Raw genomic sequence first — 19,314 nt, 5'->3', positions numbered from 1 at the left:
AACAGAGTAGAAATGTAAACATGTTTCAGGTGATCACCGTGTGATATTGGTGGTGCCTTTAAACTGGCTTCCCTGCTCTCCCTTGCGCAAGGAACAATATATTGCTGCATATTGCTAGGTCAAAATCACTATCGCGGTGTGATTACAAAACTGATTTTGGCCAATATATTGAAAAATCACAGCACTATAACACACAATAAAATGTGTGATATTACCATGCAAAAATGACCAAAAAAATTGGGGGAGAGGCAAGGGCTGGTGTCGCAGAACCCCTGGGTGCATTCCGTGGACCCCCAGGGGTCCCCGGACCCCTAATTGGGAACCATTGATCTAAGTGATCTTACAGGTCTGTAAATGTGCAGGTGGTCTTTCAGGAGTCAAGTTGTAACTCTTCTGAGACTAGAATTGGGATTTCCACTGTGCCCAGTTTCTCTGCGCCTGGATGAGGGGGAGGGAGGAATGACCTTCTGACTTTTGTAGGAAATAAATAAAACAAAGAATGAAAGAGAGTCCACCGTACATGAATAAGACACTGAAGCGGCCTTCCTGCATAGCGGATGCTTCTCTTCCAGTCCTTGCTGCTGGCTCTTCCAGCCATAGCTTCAAATTCAGTGGGGCTGTACCAAGTGTCCCCTTGTTTAATGCAACGTCCTCGACCACCTTGAAGAGGGCAAAACAACAAACTTAGCTCCTGCTTAAGAATTGCTTTGTGCAGAGATGGCCCAGCTGACCTTGGAAACAGCCTTTCTCTGCTATTTGTAGATCTTGCAAGGGCCTAGAGAAGGCACTTGGCCTAACTTCATGAGCAGAGGAGAAGAGGGGAGTCTGGAAATTCTCCTCATGCAGTGTCCCTGTACAGCCGTACCTTGGTTTTTGAATCCCTTGGTACTTGTACGTTTTGGCTCCCGAACACCGCAAACCTGGAAGTGAGTGTTCTGGTTTGCAAACGTTTTTGGGAAGCCAAACATCGGACACGGCTTCCATGGCTTCTGACTGAGTGCAGGAAGCTCCTGCAGCCAATCGGAAGCTACGCCTTGGTGTTCAAACATTTTCGGAAGTCAAAATGACTTCTGGAATGGCTTACGTTCGAGAACCAAGGTACGACTGTACTTTGTACTGATAGAGGACATTGAAAACAGATTTTATCAGAGAAGAGGGAAGGGCTGAGTCCCCGTTCATCACAAAACAAGATTCTGGCCTGCCACAACCACAGGAACTTGAGGCTGAGCCACATTGCTCACTGTTGACTCTCATGCTTCAAGAAGGAGCACAGAAGATTTATAATCACCCTCAGATCAGAAAGAGAGGAAGAGACACCTTACCCGAGCCAAGTCGGTTTTTGTACAGGATCCCACTGATATTTCTGCACCGCACAGGCAACTCATTGTCATACACTGAAGGATCCCAGTTGTATTTTGTTCCTGCTTTTTCTTGCCCAGATGTTAAAGGAGTAGGAGACTGAGGCCCTTTGGATTAATGGAAAGAAAACGAAGTCACACACAGCACACTCAGGTTCTAACTTCTGCCTTTCCCAGAGGAAGGCAAATGCCACTAGAATATCCTGGATTCTCAAAGTGACTTCTGACCAATAGAACAAAATGTACTGCTTTTCTGCAAAGGCACCCAGAACAGTTTACAATTTTTCCAGTACCAGAACAAATAAATGATATAAAATGTAAAGAGGACTCTGTGGTGTGGAGGAGACAGTCCAACTGGAGCAGCCCCTGCCGCCCCCACACTAGCTGGGAACTAGTTCCTTTAACAAAAGAAGAGGAAACAAATATTAAATCAAATATTTCTGTATATCAAACAGCATATCTGTTTGAAATACAGAAATAATGTGGAAAGGGGCAAAGGCCATTGTTGCTTTCCATTCAACCACAGCAGCATGGAGAGGAGACACACAATATGTTTCTTCCACATGGTTCTCCCAGTTCAGCCATGGGATGCAAGCATGCAGCAGTGCCAGTCGCATTGTTGTCATAGCATATGAACTGGCCCTGATTTACTGATTTCGTAACACTGCATCAGATGAAAGAGAAGTTTTTGTTTTAAAAAAGGCAGGGCGCAGTAAAATCATTTGGATGTTCCAAGTAGCTATTGCACCACCACCTGGAGAACAATAAGACAGCAGGCCAAGAACAGCTTTGAACTACAAATGGGATATTGAAGCTGAATTGTTTCCTTTCATGTCATTACTCAAGGCAACCTGCAGTTGTTTAGATAGCCCTGCTGGGTTTTCAAAAGAAAAAAGGATTTAAATACAGAAACAAAGAGACAGAACTTATCAGTTATGTCAATACTTTTTCTTCAATGTTCAAAATTATACTTTTACTCACAGTATGCAAGCACAAGTCCTTCTCCAAGCCTGCAAAAGCCTACTGCTTCCAATATTTATTGAAACTGTCATTTACCAAAAACATGCTAGACCTGAATAATTGGATCAAAGCCAATATAATCCCATTTACTTGGACTAAAAGCCTGATTGTAACACATTATACAGAACTCCAACTGAGCTGTGGTTTCCGTAAACATAGTACTCGCAACGATAACTTCTGAGTAACCTTTCATTTTACTTATTGTTATTCATTGTTTCGTATTAATACATATACAGCAGAAAAGAACAACAAAATACAGTGTGTAAGTTAACAGTTGTAAGCATAAATGTTTATAGATAAAAGCACACAGAGATTGAAGAACACATGCACAGACAAATCTTGGTGATTCATGTAGATTTAGCTTGTATAATGATTGCAGAAGCATGGAAAATGGAAAAGATGGCTGGTTAAGATTTGGAAGATATCTGGCTAAGAAATGGGCAAGTTTTTGAAGAAGATAATTTTGGATTTAATAGTAGTGAATAAAATAATACAATACAAACAATTAAGGGATGGAAGAATCCTTTTGCACTTTATTGGAATCAACACTAGACAAAGGAAACAGTTGTGATGGATATTCTATGCATGATACGAAATTTATTCACATTGCTATAGTTGTAATCATTGTAATAAAAAAGTAAACACACACACTGATGCACATTTATATTAATATTAAATTGAACAAGACATGTGGGGTAGCTCAGTCGGCAGAGCATTAGACTCTTAATCTCAAGGTCATGGGTTCGACCCCCCACTTTGGGCAGAAGATTCCTGCATTGTAGGGGTTGGACTAGATGATCCTTGTGGCCCCCTCCCAACTCTACAATTCTATTATTCTATGTCTTCCAATAGATCATGAAGGAACCTTCTGTTCCTGGAAAGGATTCCAGTTCAACAGAAGTAGAAGGGGCAGGTGATTTTAACCAATACCCCCTCCAGCCCCAACATTCCAGAAATTTTCCCAACCTACAAAGAAGATTTCCAAGTGTAGAGATGGTTGCAGGAGCAAGGAGGAATCTGTAGAAATCACCCATCTTGCCCTTTTTCCCAAAGGGAGAATCGGATGAGTGGAAATCCACTCATAGGAAGTGTAAGTCCAAGTCATTATACTTATTTCACCAAAATTCAATAAACATTTGTCATCCTGTTGCAAAATCCTCTTTGCCTTCCATCTCTCAGTTTAGAAATTTCCCTTAGCTACTTGAACTAACTCAAAGTACTTTCATCTGTCATTTCCAATATAAAAGTGAACAGTCAGAAAATACACCAACAAAACGTCAAGAGGTGAAAAGCCAAACATTATGAGTTAACTGTCATGATAACCTTATCATTGCAAGGCATGAAACTAAACTTGAGGAGTGACACTTTAAGAAACTTTGCAAGGCCGCATAATACCTGATGTTAGAGATGCTGATGAACCCTTTAAGCCTGCAGTCTCTACGATGCTGCCATCTGTGTGGACCACAATCAGAGTGGCTTTCTCAGTGTTTAAGCTGTCTCCAATTTGAAGAGCTGTCCTTCCAGACTGCAGAAGAAAGAGCTTTAGCTGATACAACCTGAAAGGATTGTTATTCTTTTATATTAGTTTGCCTATAGATTTCTAAGTTAGTATGGAAATATCTAAGGTGGATTTGCAGGAGAGAGGAGAAATCCATATCTCCCTTCCTCAGCATTTATTGTGCGGTTGCATAGACACAGTTCCCAGAGTTTTCCTGGGCCATAACTACAAGCAGAACATAAAGCATACAACATTGAGAGAGGTCTCCATCCCAAGGATCTTACAGTCTAGACTCTAGATACTGCCTGTGCAAATCATGAACCACTTAAACAATATTACATTATTGAGTTTTGTACAAGTGATATAAAAGGGAGCATTGTAGAGTCAATGGCTACATCCAGGCAGCTTTATACATTTTCAAGTGATTGGCTACTCACTGATTTATGTTGAATCTAAACTTGTTGGCAAACCTGGGTTTTCCTCTGTGTAATGTGTAAGATTGCCCATAATGGAATTAAAAGGAAGAGTACACAATAATGTATTTATCCCACAAGCCCTGGGTAAAAGCTACATCTGTGCAGTTGAATTGATGAATTGTCATAGCGACATACGCACACAGCTTTGATGTTACTTATCACACACAAAATATTAAATATGAAGGAATAAATATTGGAGAATGAATCAACCCTGACCTTACCAGAACATGTCCTGAAATAGATGCTGCATTTGCTACTGAAGTAGTGAATACGTTGTCTGCAGAGGCACCCACGTTGGCTACAGTTACTGTAGTCACTTCTGTAAAATATGGCCAAAATAATGTTTAATTTTCTGCTACAACCTCCCATGGACCAGATAAATTTCATGCAGTAAAACATGCAATTGCAAATGTTTTTCTTATCCAACTATCTAGGTGTAAGGTACCCCATTATCTCTCTCCCCCTGAGGTGTGCATTTCAATGCATCAAGCAAACATTTTTGGCTCAGTGAGCACAGCTAATTAGTAATAAGCCACCAATATAGTGACTGCACTTAAATGTAGTGGTGAGATGCAGTGGGAAACTTCTCCCTTTTACAGTGCAGTCTTGTGTGTGTGTCTACTCAGAAAAAAGTTCATTGAGTGCCAAGATTTAGTCCCAGTGTATGACTGAGGCCAATGTATGCATGTATTTACAGAACTTTCTACTTCACTTGCTTTTTCAAGTGATTAATTTTTAAATGAGTAACGCTTTACTGTATGCTACTTTGATATTTTATGCATTTCAGACATCCAGCCATATTTCCTGAGGCAAACTAAAAAATGAAACGTATAAATGCACACAGACAAGTTATATTGCTGTGTTTAGGGTTGTCACATCTAATCACTACAAAGCAGGGCTCCGTGTCTTTCTTCAGTTGGCTGACAGGCGGAAATTAAACAGGCACTGCTCTCCCTTGGGAACTATAGAGGAACCCTACATCTGCTAGATTTCTGCTTGTTAAGCTGCTGTCAAAGCAGGCCTGGGAAACCTGTGGCCCTTTGGACGTTGAGATTCCAACTCCCATTATCACCAAACAGCATGGCCAACACAACACCTGGAGGGCCAAAAAGACTCCCTACCACGGTATTAAAGGTCCAGTAGCCCTATGACTCAGGGAGCAGTAGAAATGAAACATTGCAGCCATGACAGCGACGACTCCTCCGCTATACTATGTCTCGGAGCTGATTCACATATGCATGTGTACACGTGATTTCTATACACTTGACTAATAGCGGCTGAGGAACGTGCGAAGTACTTCCACAGAGCAGAATGGTGTCTGATGCAATACAAGCATTCAAAACGTGATGTTACAAAAAACAAGCGGGGGTCCATTAACACTCCTTGAAGCGAACGAGCACGAACCAGCCAAGCGTCAGGGACGAAGCTGAAGGAACTGGCTGGCTGGGCGCCTCTGCGCATGCGCCGGGTGCGCTGACCTGCGAAGGTAGCCGCGGTGGCCTCGTCGCTGCTCGGCAGGGACTCGGCTCCCATCTCGATGTGTTCGGCATCCGCCGCCATTACGGTCACGGCCGTCACCTCCTCTTCCTCTGGTGGCTCCGCCCCCGAGCCACTCGCCTCCACACACTGCTGGTGCTCCGACCCGTCTGTGGACGCCACAGCTGCTGCCGCCGCAGCAACTGCAGCGGCGGCAGCTACCGCCGCAGCCTCAGCCAAGCCCAGTTGCTTCGCGGCCGAGTCCGCGTCCTCCATCCAAAGAGGCCCTTAGCCGGGGGTGTTGGGGAGGGGGGCGCGGGGGGTGACCGAAGCGAGGTGAGCCGAGGCCGTCCGATTGAGATTTCGTCTCCGATCTCACCCGAGCGCCTCTTTGATGGCTCCCGAGTGACGAAACGAACTGCCCAAGGCCCTCTCCGATCTTGCCCGAGTACTCTCCCGAGTGCTGCCGATGGCAACTCTGGCCGAGGCCTCCGGAGCGGCGCTTCGGTCTCACCCGAAAAATCCCGAACAGTTCCCGATCTAAGCCGACCTCTTCCGATCAGCCTAATTCCCAATCGAAGAGATCTAGAACGAGGCCGAAAGCTTGCGAAGGCGCCCGAACTGAAAGCGGCGACCGACGGCGATTGCCGAAGGGACCCGAGTCTTTCCGGCTATAACCGAATTGAAGGGCGTAAGCGGGAAGCGAGCGGGAAAGGCCGAACAGGGATTTCTGAATCCCGCCCCTCACAATCCCAAGCGACCGGAGCTGTCCGATTCAGCCCGAACGCCTGAGCTCCGAAATCTGTTGTGCAATCCCGCCCGCGCGAAAAGCAACGAACGGCAGTATGCGGAGGTTCACGAGGCCCCGAGTGAGGCTGCGCAAGGACTATCGGGATATTGGAGGAACTGAGGCGGGGCGGAGAGCTAGCAGGAGGCGGGGGGGAGCGAAAAAATGGCGGCCGTCAGGCGAGGTGAGCTCAGTGCCGCTAAGGCGCCGCTGTTAACGCCAGGACCAGTGAGGGGAGGCAGGCCCGGTTCCCCTAATCATGAGCGCGGCTCCAGAGCCTGGTGACGAGGCCGCCGGTTGCTCACTGGGCTGCGTTGGCCTTGCCTGGTATTAGGTTTCCATGGCAACAGAGAAGCCAAAATGCTCGTTCTTGCTCGGAGTGGCATTTTATTCCTTAGTAAACGAGGCTCAGATTGCAACCCCGCAGTCTGTTCTTAAGTACGTCCACGCAGGATTTTTTCTGCGTTTTGTAAGTGTTTGTGATTAGGGCTTAGGTGTCTAGTTCTCATTGAGGCGGCAAGTCTCTTAAGCAGAGCGCTATCGCCTCTGACGGGGGCGGAGTGTCAGCCTGATTGAATGCTTCTCCATGGGCACCCTCCAACATAAAATTATTTTACATAGGAAACTATATATCAGGGTGAAATGTTGTGTTTCAGCTTAGCCGTTCCCCCCTGACATTTCTTTTCTACATGGAGGGGATTTTCGGTATCGAGAAGTAATTCATTTAATTGTAAAAGCCTCCTCCTACAGCCAGAATTAAATCCATATAGTCCAGGAGTAGTGAGCCTTGGGGTCAAATGCAGCCCTCCTGTCCTGCAGCTAGCCTTGGGCACCCTCCCCAGCCCACACCCCTTACAGAGGCACTGCTCTGCTCTCTCCTCTGGTGTTTTGGTTTTTTTTTTTTTTTTTTTTTTTGCCTCCCTGGAATGTGGCCTTGAACTGTGGCTGCCTGGACCGAAAGGTGTGTGTGTTTGTGTGTACACATGCACACCCCTGGCTTTTGTGTGTCTGGAATACAGCCTGTACAAAAGTGAGAGTCCTAGCTGTTGCTCCGCCCGTTTTCGCCTCCTGCCCTGCCCATCACTGGTGTCCTGTCCCTGGATGCTTCTCTATGAGAGAATGCAGCCCTCAAGCTGAAAAAGGTTCCGCACCCCTAGCTTAGACACAGGTTTGCCACCTCAAGTAACAACAGAGCCAAAATCTCATTACATTAAATGGATTCTTTTCTCCCTAGTAATTGTGATCAGGCCTGCAGCTTTTTGAATGATTTACTGTGAGCTTTTATAAGTGATGAAGTAGACTGTTGCCTACAGCAACCAATGCTTAATCCAATTATTCTAAGCAGTTTTGACTTTCAAAGTACACAGAATTATTGGAGAGCAAAATTGTATAGTAGTGTGGGGGTGGGGAACCTATGGTGCTCCAGGTTCCCCACCCCTGCACTATTTAAGCACTCAAGCACTCACCATCCTTAGCTGTTGGCCATGTTGGTTGGAGCTGCTAGGAGTTGGGGAAGGCTGATGTATAGATTACTGGACATACCTGGGACCTTGGTCCAAATATGGGTGAATTTGAGCCCACTGCTGCCTGTCATAATAACCTAATTCTCAGGATATTGTAAGGACAAAAGGGGTGGGCTAGAGGATATGTACCCTCAGGGAGCACAGGGGAGAAAAAGTGGGATGAATATGTACCCCCCCCAAAATGAGTTGTATTTGTGGGAAATGCCCCTCTACTTACTGGATGGGATGCCACATTTGTCACTTCAGAGCAGTCAAGAGTGATCACACATTAATGGCTGTGGGTCGAATCCAGCAAAGCCATTGCATGAGCAGAACAACTTTGATTTGTGCAACAGAACTTCTCCCTCTCGTACAACTGAACACTCCCCCATATTTGCTCTGGAGGGCCGGTGGGAGGGAACCCTGAGCAAATCTGGGAATGGTGTGGATGGAGGGGGTGCTCTGCTGCCTGTGTGGAAGTTTCTCTTACGTTACTTTGTTGGTTACAAGCCTTATTACTCTTAGCCCTTTATTTTTGCAGTTTAATATGGCTGCTTCACTATATTAGGTGCTTGGGGGTTCACAAAATTCGGCCAGTAACACAGGCATTGTGATTCTTACTGGGAGTGTTTCTGTGACCATGTACTTTAAATACATGGGCTGTGTGTGTGTGTGTGTGTGTGTGTGTGTATAAGTAATAGTTATGGGTTGGAGGGGTGCAGATGGCATTAGTAATGTAATGAATAATATAAACTCTCATGTGAGACAGTTCACAGAGATTTGTATTATTTTTTAAAGTGGCATTCATCAGACTCTAGATGTTGGATTAGATGGAGAGGGTATCCATACCAATCAGTTGCGTAAACATAGTGTACCAGAGGCTATCTTACATTAAATATAATTTCAGGCTACACCTCCATCTTACAGTCATACCCACATCTTATGAATTGTTTGCACTATAAAGTGTAACTTCAACTACATCTAAAGGTTTATTTTGTTTCAACCTGATTTAAAGAAGGACTTAGGCCCCTGTTGAAATAATTCACCGACTTAGAAACTATAGCATGCTTAATTCACTAGAGGGGGATAGAGAACTGCTTTGTGTAACTAGGTTATACATCAAGCATTTTATGTAAGCCTAATAATGTATGACAGTGATGAATGACTGAATTCTTTATGTCCTTCCTAGCTTTGTTCCTTCTTGCTTCAAAATGTAACATTCTGATCAGTTTTAGGCTTTGGTTCTATAACCTCTGTGCATGTTTGTGCAGAAATAAGTTCCATTGTGTTCTTTATGGCTTACTTCAGTAGTGTGTTTAAGACTGTAGCGCTAAACTGAAAAATATGCCCAAGATGACTTAAGTGGTTTGTAAATTGCAGCATTATTCTTGCAGGGAGTAGGGGTGGTATGAAATAGATCTTTCAGCATTGTGTGTTACAGCTTTGAAGTGAGCTGTTCATGTTTTAACTGGCTACTGTCATAGCTTAAATTGTTTTCCCAGTGACTGTGAAAAAAAATCATTTCTACTGTACAACATGTATTCAGCCATTCTTAGGTTTTTAATCTTTGGTCCAAAAATTATAGACTCTGCTAATTATTATTTTTGTCTTATGTACAGGAAGAGCAACATCTGTTGTATCCTTTCTCATTCATTCAGATGATGAAATAATTTTGCTTCTTTCTATCTGTGATTTTCAAATGTGTTATTGGGGTTCCTCAATGAGGACTATGGATTGTCAAGCATGTTGCAGAATATAATGCAATGCAGGTATTCAGTAGCAAACAAATTGACATGGGGAATACTACTTGAAGACATCTGAAAGCAGCCATGTTTAGGGAAGTTTTTAATGTTTGATGTTTTATCATATTTTTAATAATCTGTTGGGAGCTGCACAGAGTGGCTGGAGAAACCCAGCCAGATGGGCGGGGTTTGATTGATTGATTGCTGAAATTTTAAAACTACTTTTATGTTTCATTATACTCCAATAAGCTTTAGTTTGTAAATTCATAGTGAAATTTGAGATATGCAAAAGCAGTATATGTTGTCACTGATTATAAGTACTGTACTAGAACTTGAGTAATCTATAGTCTGGGAAACTAAGAAATGAAATGAAATGATCAGAGTAGTCTCCATAAAATAGAGTTGTATCCATTGGTCTTACTCAGCTGATGATAAGGGTTATATCAGCAGAATGGATCGGGAAGCAATTTTCTTTGATTTCTCCTTTCACTGCAGTCATCCCTCCCACCATGTCCACCCAAATCTGCTCTGGAGGGTCCCCCAACACTCCAGACACATGGGTAATACAGTTTGTATTACAAGTTCCCCAAAAAGCATTCCAGACAGTCTTCAAGTATTTCTGCTGCTACAATTCCTTCTCATTACTTCAGTCTGGAGAATGTGAATACTCAGTTCTGTTTCAGTAGAACTGACATCCACTCCACAAGCTGGAATGTAGCTATTACCTGTAGGTCTTTTATAGTGCAGTCCTATGCATGCCTACTCAGAAATAAGTCTCATTCAGGTCGGTGGGACTTAACTAAATGGGCATGGCTCCTTCAGATTCATTCTTTCATATAAATATTTGACTGTGTATGAGTGTGCAGGATGCCTACAGGCATTGTTTCCAAGAGCAAGTACAGCGCTTTCAGGAATTCATGTGTTCCAGCAAGACTGGTGTATTTGCTTTTTTTCTGTAAAAATAGAAAGGGAACGTCAAAACAATGTAGAGAAAGCACACTTCAGCTATTTAAGCATTGCTCTGTTTTGAAAGGTTAACTCCTTCTGTGCTGCTGTTGGATTTATAGAACTGAAGAAAACTGACAGAAATCAACAATTGTTTGTGTTTGTGCACTTCAGATGTCCTTCAGGAATTTATAAGATAAGTAAAGGAAGAAGAGGTAAAATCAGTCATGGTTAAGTGGGCGAAGGATTTCGGTTACAATATACAAATGGTGGAATGGGAAAATTTATGGAGTAGGGATTTGAAATTCACAGCTTGCTTCACTATAAAAGAAAACTTTATGAAGATGCTATACAGGTCATACCCCTAGCAAACTGTCAAAAATGTACAGAAGCAACTCAGTTTTATGATGGAGGTGTAGAGAGAGGGAACAATGTACCACATAGGGTGAGGTTGCAAAAAAATAAAGAGCTTTTGGGAACTTATATATAATGATTTTTTAAAAAAAAAACTGTTCAAAATAACGTTTAATAAAAAAAAACGGAAGCCTTTCTCTTAGGCATAATGGCATCAGACATCCCAAGAGAGAAAGGAAGGATCTTTTTGCATGTAACAACAGCAGCGAGGATGCTGATTGCCAAGGGGTGGAAAGGAGATAAAATTCCATTAAAAGAGGAGTGGCAAGTAAAACTGTTTGAATATATGGAACTAGCATATATGATGGAAAAGATCAGAGATTGATCAACCCAAAAGTTTGAAAGAGAATGGGAGATTTCAGACAATATTTAAAAGAACAGTGTCCCCATAGAAAAACTTTAGAATGCTTTGAATAACTGTCAGAATTGAATAAGGTATAAAGAACAAACAAGTTTTAATAAAGTTTAAGCTTATTGAGGCAAGTAATTAAGGAAACAAAGAACCCATATCAAGGAAGTCGGAAGTTGAAAGCTAGAATATTGTTGTGCATTCGCGATGTATTGTTCTATTTCTTTTTGTTTGTAAGAGATGTATTGTCTTTCTTTTGTTCTGTTTTCTTTTTCTTTTTCTAAGCTTTGTGTGTATGTGTTGATTTTAAACCAATAAAGATTGAATTTTTTAAAAACGGAATTTATAAGATAACCATGATGTTATCAACTTATTCCACTTTATACTGGGTTATTCCCTACCTCTTAGTGTGCAATTAGCTGAGATTTTCTTAGCATGATAGTGTGAGTTGCATTTCCCACTTAAAACCTTGCTTATAGATTGCCCCTGAACCTGGGCTCAGCATGGTTTATACATTTGGATGGAGAAATGGAACCCAAAGTGCACACGTGGTTCTCGTTGCCATGAATGGAATGGCAAAACCCTCCACATGTGAATCATTTACTCTCCATTATCAGTCCCTTCTGCTAGAATGCAGCTCAGCTCACAGTTTGGGTTAAGTAAAATACCACAGAAATCTTTGGAAGGTACAACACAAACTCTTACGTCAGGAGTTCCTAAATCAGTTTGTGAACCACTACAAGCTTCATTCAGGTGCTCCATGGCATGTCGGTGGATTTTGCAGTTGGAGATGGTGCATCCATCAGATTGAATATGCCTGTTGATTTTTAATTGCATTTTTATTGCTTATTATATTTCTTATACTGTATTTCATTGTATTACAATTTGAATTCTATGGATTTACAATTGCTAGAAGAAGCAGAAAAATCATTAAACCATTATCATTTCTTCATAGGAGGTATTGCAGAAACCTTAGTTTATGCTGACCTAGATTGCTATTAAGTTCTGTGGCACATTTCAGTCTATAAAATGCAAAGCAAATTATCTTTCCTCACACCAACTCCTTGAGAAAGGTTAGGATGTGGCAGAACAATTGTGTTGAAGGCCACCTGGTGAGCTTAGTGATTCAGTAGGGAGCTTCCAAATCCAGTCCTAATGTGCTTCAGGGTTACAGATCTGGTGAGCCAGCTGTCATGAGCACTGCTATTTCAAGTTTTTTTTATCTCAATCAGTAGACATTGCAAGTTTAATGGGTGGTATTTAAACTCAGTTTTTTCTGGGTATAGATCCACTGAAATTAACAAACCTAACTTTTAGTCATGTTCATTTCAGTGAGTCCACTCTGATTAAACCTTAGCTGAATACTAGTCAATAAAATTCAAGTAGGTGGTTCTTCTTACAACTAGAATGGTGCTTATAATATTTAGTGTGTTGGAATCTTAAGATGTAGGATGGAATTAGAATAGGAATTTGACTAAGCCAGGATTGAAAAGTCCTGGGTATTCCCAGTCCATGGCCAGTAATTTTATTTTTCTAAGACTTTTGAGGACTGAAATACCAGTGTACGTTATTTTGAAAGAGCAAATAACCCAGCAAAGGCTTCTGTCACTTGAAAATTCATACTCCAAATCATACAAGATTTTCATAAAGCCACTGCAGGAATAGTCTTCCTCTTAATGGACTGTGAAAGTTAAATTGCCTTTGATCTTATTCTCAGCCTTCATAAAATCCCTGTAAAACAAATCCAGTGGCTTGAACAAATAGTTTTATACAGATACCCTTTCAAGAACTTTTTTTTAACTTTAACAAGACCTTCTGTATCAACAGTTTTCACAATAAATGTTTCATCTAAGGCATACATTGCCATACCTTGAGAGAGCCCATAGCTCTATAGCAGTCCACATGCTTTGTATGCAGGAGGTCCTTGGTCAACCTCTAGATAACAGGTTCTCAACTAGCAGGGCTGAGAAACCCCTCTCTATCTAATACCTTGGAGTGTTGCTGTCTGAAGTGGGGGACGGGGGACAGGACAGGATTTGATTGTTTTAAAACCAATTTCCTTGACAGAAACTGCCAGCTGTCATCTGTTCCCTTACAGATTCTTTTCTATTTAAATGTAGTTTATTATATATTTTATTTTTTAGCAACCCTGATGATGATTATTTATAAAAGTAAGTTAATTCAAATACACAGCTAAAATAGTTGTATTGTGGAGCTCTTGTTACTTGTCTTTTTTCATCATTGATACTTTGCTCATTGGCAGGTCAGGTTTTCACGTATCCAGATGATTTCTTAGCTCTTGATCTCATATTGCTGTTCATTATGGCAATTCTTGAAGCAATCAGGCTATACTTTGGTAAGTTGGATAGCAGCATGCACATTAGAATCATTGTTAAATATTAATCCTTTGGTAAGGATACATGTCGAAACATGCTGATTCATGACAGCTAACCAATTATTTTACAACACATTTAAATACTTTTAATGTTAAACATTAAAATGGCTGACTGACCTACATGGGTAAAAGTGCAAATGAGACTTTGTTAAATGCTAGTTAAATAAGGGATATATTTGTCAAGGTCACACTCCAGTCAAATGCATGTATGTTCTAAAGTAAGAGTCTATCACTTGCATCCTAAAAAAGGGCAATTTTACTAAACCATAAAAATCAGGAGCAAAGGCTGTGCTCAGGGGCATAGGAAGGAGGGCAGTGGGGGCAGATCACCCCAGGTGCCCTCACTGCCAGTGGCATTCCCCCCTTCCCCCTTCATTTTGACAGCTTGGGGGAGGTTTGGGAGTCGTGGTGGGTGGACAGCACACTAAATGTTCGCCACAGGCTGCTCGCTCCACCCCCCCCGAGCTACTTGCTCCGCCCCCATGGGCAGCTCGATCCACCCCCAGCTGCAGGGCTTGCGTGGCTATCCCACGCCTGGGAGTGGCTATCCCACACCACGCCCCCCCTTGGGAGTGCGCCTGCCCTGGGCAGCGCAGGCATATGCTCCGCTGCTGGTTGTGCTGTGCCCTCACTGTCCTAGCAGTGGCACCACTGCTACTTACTAAGACAGGGCAGAGAGATTGGGTCTGTATCAGTTTAGTGGCAGAAGCACCAAATTGGCTTTCACCAGTGTGCCCACACAGCCCTGCCCATGTCCCTGCCCTGCCCTTCCCTTCTTGGTAAGTAGATGGAATGCTGCTAAGGAGGGGGGGGGATGCAGCAACAGCCCCACTGCACTAGGTGCCCAGGGTAAAATGAGAGTATTGCTGGGTTCTGTGGATCATGGTGGTTGAAAAGGGGAAGATACAATGAAAAGGAAGGCTCTGCTTCTCAGCTACGTCATGGCTATATTAGCACAAAAGCACTGTAAAAGGGAATAGCACTGGTATTTCTGTTACAAACTCCAGTATACGCTGTGTTAGCCTCTGGAGGATCTCCTGGCCGAAGAATGATCATAGCTATCATACTAGGTGGGTGTAGCTAGTAAAAGGCCATTATAGTCGCTTTGAATTTGGATTTTTGTGAGCTATCACATTCATCATTTGTCAATTGTGCTTGTGTATTTTTTTTAAAACTTCACTAGGTACCAAAGGGAATCTAACAGAAGAAGAGTATCCATTGGGTATCAGTCTTGTGATCACTGCTGGCAGCATAATCCTATCCATCTACTTTCTGGTGTGGCAAACATATGTCCTGCGAGCAGATGTCATCATTAATGTTGTACTGCTTGTCACATGTGGACTTGAAGCAATCCTGCAAGTCATAGCCATTGCTGCATTTGTCAGTTAACTCATGCTGCTATCTGTGGTAAACCTATATTCTGTATTTTCTTTTTAAAAAAGCAGTACAGATTTTTAATTGATTCTTGTAAACGTACATGGGCTTGATGTTCTCGAGTATAAACACTATCATAACTGTTCTTACTACACTGCAAAGTTCCATGAGGCCATCGTGAACTAACATGTAACACATTATGCAGGGTTATTCTTAGCATAGCTTATTTAGTGGTGGTCTCTATTTGCATTGAAGTCTGGAGTTAAATGTTGATACTCAAATCAAGGCTGATCCACATTTTTGGTGGCAGACAAGCTTGCTGTTTGTCCTTTGCCTGACTTTGGTGAGCACCACATTGTTTCAAGGAAAACATGCTTCTACAAATGTAGAAATTCATGTTGTGGACAGATCCCAGGGATTACCCACAGTGTGTGTATGCCATATGATTAGAGGCATTGACCTCTCGTTCCTTGGAAGATACACGGTAAATAGGTAGCAATAAAGTGCTTCATAAAGCTTGAATCATCTTTCAAAATAAATATTAGCCAGACCCTTGTGATTAATTTTTGCAGCTCTTTGAGGTGATTACTCATTTCAGTGGTCTTAAGAGTGGAATAAGTGGAACTAAATCACATGTTATTGTACTGTATCAGACCATGCATAAGCATTTATAGTGAAAATTTCAAAAGAATGTAGCAATCTTTTAAAAGTTACTTGGAAACTGGTATCTTGGCTGTACATTATCATAAGCCTAATTCCCAGTTAAAGTCAGAATTACGGGTATCTAAGAATAGTTTTCAAAATATTTGAAAGATATATTTTATTAATGAAAGAGCAATATCCAGTGTTGCATGAGCAGATCCCCGCTTCTCCTTTCCCATGCAGCCCTCATCCCTCCCCAGCTGCTCTGGAGGGTCACCGTAACCTTTCAGGGCAGGTTTGGGTATGTGCAGGAGGAGACATCCTTATTTCACAAATGGTGCCTGTTCCACTGGTGGACAAACAGTGTTGGATATTGCCTAATGTATTCTGCAAAACAGATTTAGTTGAGTACAGGTCATGCCTTGCTATGTATACTGTAGGGTACTTAATTTTACTCTTGAATATGTTGGATGATTTTGAGAAGTATATCCACGTGACATTGCTGTGGTCTTATTTTCACTTTCAGGTATCTAAAAGGTGTGTGATACGAGCAAAATCCAGTGACTTCAAGACAAATTCAATTCATATGTACTTTGGAAAGGTGAATTCCACTTTGATCTTTTGGGAACTACAGTATTTTATGCCTTGGGTTCTAATTAGTCCCCTCTGCAAATGGAAGGGCTCCTTCCATTTGTGGAAGACAGCATTTCCATTTTTTTAAAACTAATTTTCCCTTCCCCCTGCACTGCCTCACTTGATACACTAAAATTTCCCCAGACCCTCCTGAGTGGACATTCAAGGGGCTGCAGCTGGGGAGGGGAGACTGATGAAAGTGCTGCCCTTCCTTCTACTAGCAGGAACATTCTGTTAGCAGAACTCGGCATGTGGGAACTTGCCATCAGAACCTCATTTACAATCTAAGCCAATATATTTTTCTTTAGTATAGAACTTTTATATATAATGTCCAATGTGGGTTTTCCTTCACCTAGATTTCTGTTCTGTGGTGTATCTTAGAACTGTGTTTTTCTACAAGAAAGCCTTAAGAAGTGTGTTAAAGATTATCATATTTTTAAATTTGTATTTATGGACAGTGTATATTTCTATTTTTCTATCACTAAGAATAAACAGACTTCAAGTCGTTCACATTGAACAGATACGAATTGAGCTGATGGGTATGCCTATTGTGGTTCAGTTAAGTTCCTCACAGTGGGAAGTGTAGAAACACTCCTTACACACAGTGTGAAGTATGATGTGAACCAGTTTTGTATTCTCATTTTGTATTTTTCTGTTGTGAACCACCCTGGGTGGTATACAATTAATAATAATAATAATAATAATAATAATAATAATAATAATAATACAAAGTATAAAAGTTTTGAAGATAAGAGGGTAACTGGTGGGCAGATATGCTGAATCTAAAATAACATCATATATCATGTTTCAGGTTCACTTTTGAAGCTTTAATTTTGTTTCTTTAATAAAATCCATATACTGTTTGATGGTTAAAAACAAATAAAAACCTAGGACCTTAGAGCAGTTTACAAAAACCTTCTAGTCCCTGGAGTTCTTGCAAATATGCTTGCAGATTGCTGCATAAGAGAATTGGCGCTTTGACAGGGCTGTCTGTCCAGAAAGTAGTGAGATTTGAGATAAGAAACATGTTGATGTCAGGATTTTGTAAGCATTATTATTGAGCACATCTTGCATACAGCACCACATACAAAGAGTTCTTTTGAATTACCTTTTATATTCCAACGCAGCAGAACAGGATTATCTAGTTTATCAGAATGAATTCAGTTTCTCAGCCAAAAGCCTGTAAATGGTAGTGATGGTTGACTCCTTCCAACTCTCTATGTACTGAGAATTGGGTGGGTGGGAATGTGTGGGAAGTCAAAGTTGACATAGTGCTCCCCCACCCTTGAGTCACCACTCATAGTTTGTGGTTAATAAACTGATGCATAGTGATGCACATTTATTTGCATATCTTTGGTGATCCCCTTCACACCTACTATGTACATACTAAAGGTAAAGGGACCCCTGACAGTTAAGTCCAGTCACAAACGACTCTGGGGTTGCGGCACTCACCTTGCTTTACAGGCTGAGGGAGCTGGCCTTTGTCCGCTCTGCAGACATTTTTTCCAGGTCATGTGGCCAGCATGACTAAGCTGCTTCTGGCGCAATGGAACACTGGAATCAGAGCAACGCATGGAAACTCCGTTTACCTTCCCTCCAGAGCGGTACCTATTAATCTACTTGCACCTTTTTTTTGGCGTACTTTCAAACTGCTAGGTTGGCAGGAGCTGGGACGGGAGCTCACCCCGTCGCGGGGATTCAAACCGCTGACCTTTTGATCAGCAAGCCCAAGGCTCAGTGATTTAGATCACAGTGCCACCCGCTGTGTGTGTTAGTTAGTTAGTTAGTTAGTTAGTTGTATATACTATCTCATGCAAAAGGGAGATCCTTAGAATCAGTTATTAACAACCTTATCCTACAGCATAGCATGTTTACTTAAAAATATTTACTATTAAGTTAAATTGGTATTTCATATGAATGTCATAGGATTGCAATATTACAAGATCCCATGACCACCCAGGACACAAAATAATGTTTCAGTTTTGCATTTTCCTTCTCAATGGTGAAATAACATTGGCAATAGCTCACTGGTCACCATATTCTAAATGGAATAAAAAAACCCCACACACATTGGGTTGTATCCATTTGTGTCCCTCTGTGGCACTGATAGAAGGCTTTTTGATCCAGTAGAGGCTTCTATGAGTAGAAGAGGTGGGCCATTTTTGTGAATTCCTCCTTCTTACGATTTTTTCCCTCTGAGGAAAGGTTGCAGCATCTGTGACTTTTTAGTTTGGTGAAAAGGAGAGTAAGCGGTGACATGATAGAAGTTTATAAAATTATTAATGGCATGGATAAAGTGGACAGGGGAAAGTTTTTCTCCTTCACGTAATACTAAGACTTGTGGAAATCCAATTAAGCTGAATGTTGGAAAATTCAGGACCTAGTTAAACCATGAAGCTCTCACAGGATGAAGTGATGGATACCAATTTAGCTGACTTTAAAAGATTAGACAAATTCATGAAGGAGATGGGTATTGATGGCCACTAGCCATGATGGCTGTGCTCTGCCTCCACTGTTGGAGGCAGTAATGTTTATGAAAACCACAGGAGTTTTTGCAGGCTTCTCACAGGCATCTGGTTGGGTTGGCCAATGTGAGACCATGATGCTGGACCTGGTGGCTCATTGGCCTGATCCAGCAGGCTCTTCTGTTCATATGTTTTCTTGCAGCCTGCTTGCATGTCACCTCCCATGCTGTTCCAAAGG

At 41.9% G+C, this 19,314-nt stretch overlaps 2 protein-coding genes across 18 annotated transcripts in view; one reads left to right on the top strand and one right to left on the bottom strand.

Annotated features, from left to right (window-relative positions):
• Window positions 1-6,459, bottom strand: part of DEAF1 (DEAF1 transcription factor) — a 32,808-nt gene extending 26,349 nt beyond the window's left edge. For 9 of the 11 annotated variants that reach the window (XR_014568378.1, XR_014568379.1, XR_014568380.1 and 6 more), the window contains exons 1-5: window positions 5,831-6,459; window positions 4,574-4,671; window positions 3,774-3,903; window positions 1,323-1,466; window positions 521-660 (exon numbers count right to left, since the gene is read on the bottom strand). Coding sequence is in view for 8 of the 11 variants with exons in the window: in XM_083757027.1 (XP_083613153.1) it covers window positions 521-660; window positions 1,323-1,466; window positions 3,774-3,903; window positions 4,574-4,671; window positions 5,831-6,104 (786 nt within the window). In the remaining 3 variants the exon portion in view is untranslated. Of the gene's footprint in view, window positions 1-520; window positions 661-1,322; window positions 2,230-3,773; window positions 3,904-4,573; window positions 4,672-5,830 lie in introns of those variants that run through there. The other 2 variants (XM_083757021.1, XM_083757022.1) reach the window with 2 other exon arrangements.
• A 212-nt stretch (window positions 6,460-6,671) lies between these two features.
• TMEM80 (transmembrane protein 80) lies at window positions 6,672-17,525 on the top strand. 7 transcript variants are annotated; one of them, XM_083698662.1, is made up of 5 exons: window positions 6,696-6,799; window positions 9,737-9,753; window positions 13,645-13,738; window positions 13,831-13,923; window positions 15,146-17,525. In XM_083698662.1, exons 1-5 carry the CDS (start codon window positions 6,781-6,783, stop codon window positions 15,349-15,351), a joined length of 429 nt encoding a protein of 142 aa, XP_083554788.1. In that variant the 5' UTR covers window positions 6,696-6,780; the 3' UTR covers window positions 15,352-17,525. The 7 variants fall into 7 exon arrangements, with proteins under 7 accessions (XP_083554794.1, XP_083554788.1, XP_083554790.1 ...); XM_083698664.1 differs by lacking the exon at window positions 13,645-13,738 and adding an exon at window positions 10,927-12,525 and having other exon boundaries at window positions 6,719-6,799; XM_083698663.1 differs by lacking the exon at window positions 13,645-13,738 and adding an exon at window positions 10,927-12,525 and having other exon boundaries at window positions 6,726-6,799; window positions 9,737-9,886.
• The last annotated feature ends 1,789 nt before the right edge of the window (window positions 17,526-19,314 follow it).

Source organism: Podarcis gaigeae (genome assembly GCF_964106915.1).
Source record: "Podarcis gaigeae genome assembly, chromosome: 1".
Taxonomy (NCBI): domain Eukaryota; kingdom Metazoa; phylum Chordata; class Lepidosauria; order Squamata; family Lacertidae; genus Podarcis; species Podarcis gaigeae.
This window is presented reverse-complemented; position numbering and strand designations above follow the sequence as displayed.

Excerpts from the sequence above, each read along its gene's own strand:
- TMEM80 (XM_083698662.1), top strand. Across the intron at positions 13,739-13,830 it reads GATGATGATTATTTATAAAA|GTCAGGTTTTCACGTATCCA; the intron begins GTAAGTTAATTC and ends GCTCATTGGCAG. Across the intron at positions 13,924-15,145 it reads AGCAATCAGGCTATACTTTG|GTACCAAAGGGAATCTAACA; the intron begins GTAAGTTGGATA and ends AAACTTCACTAG.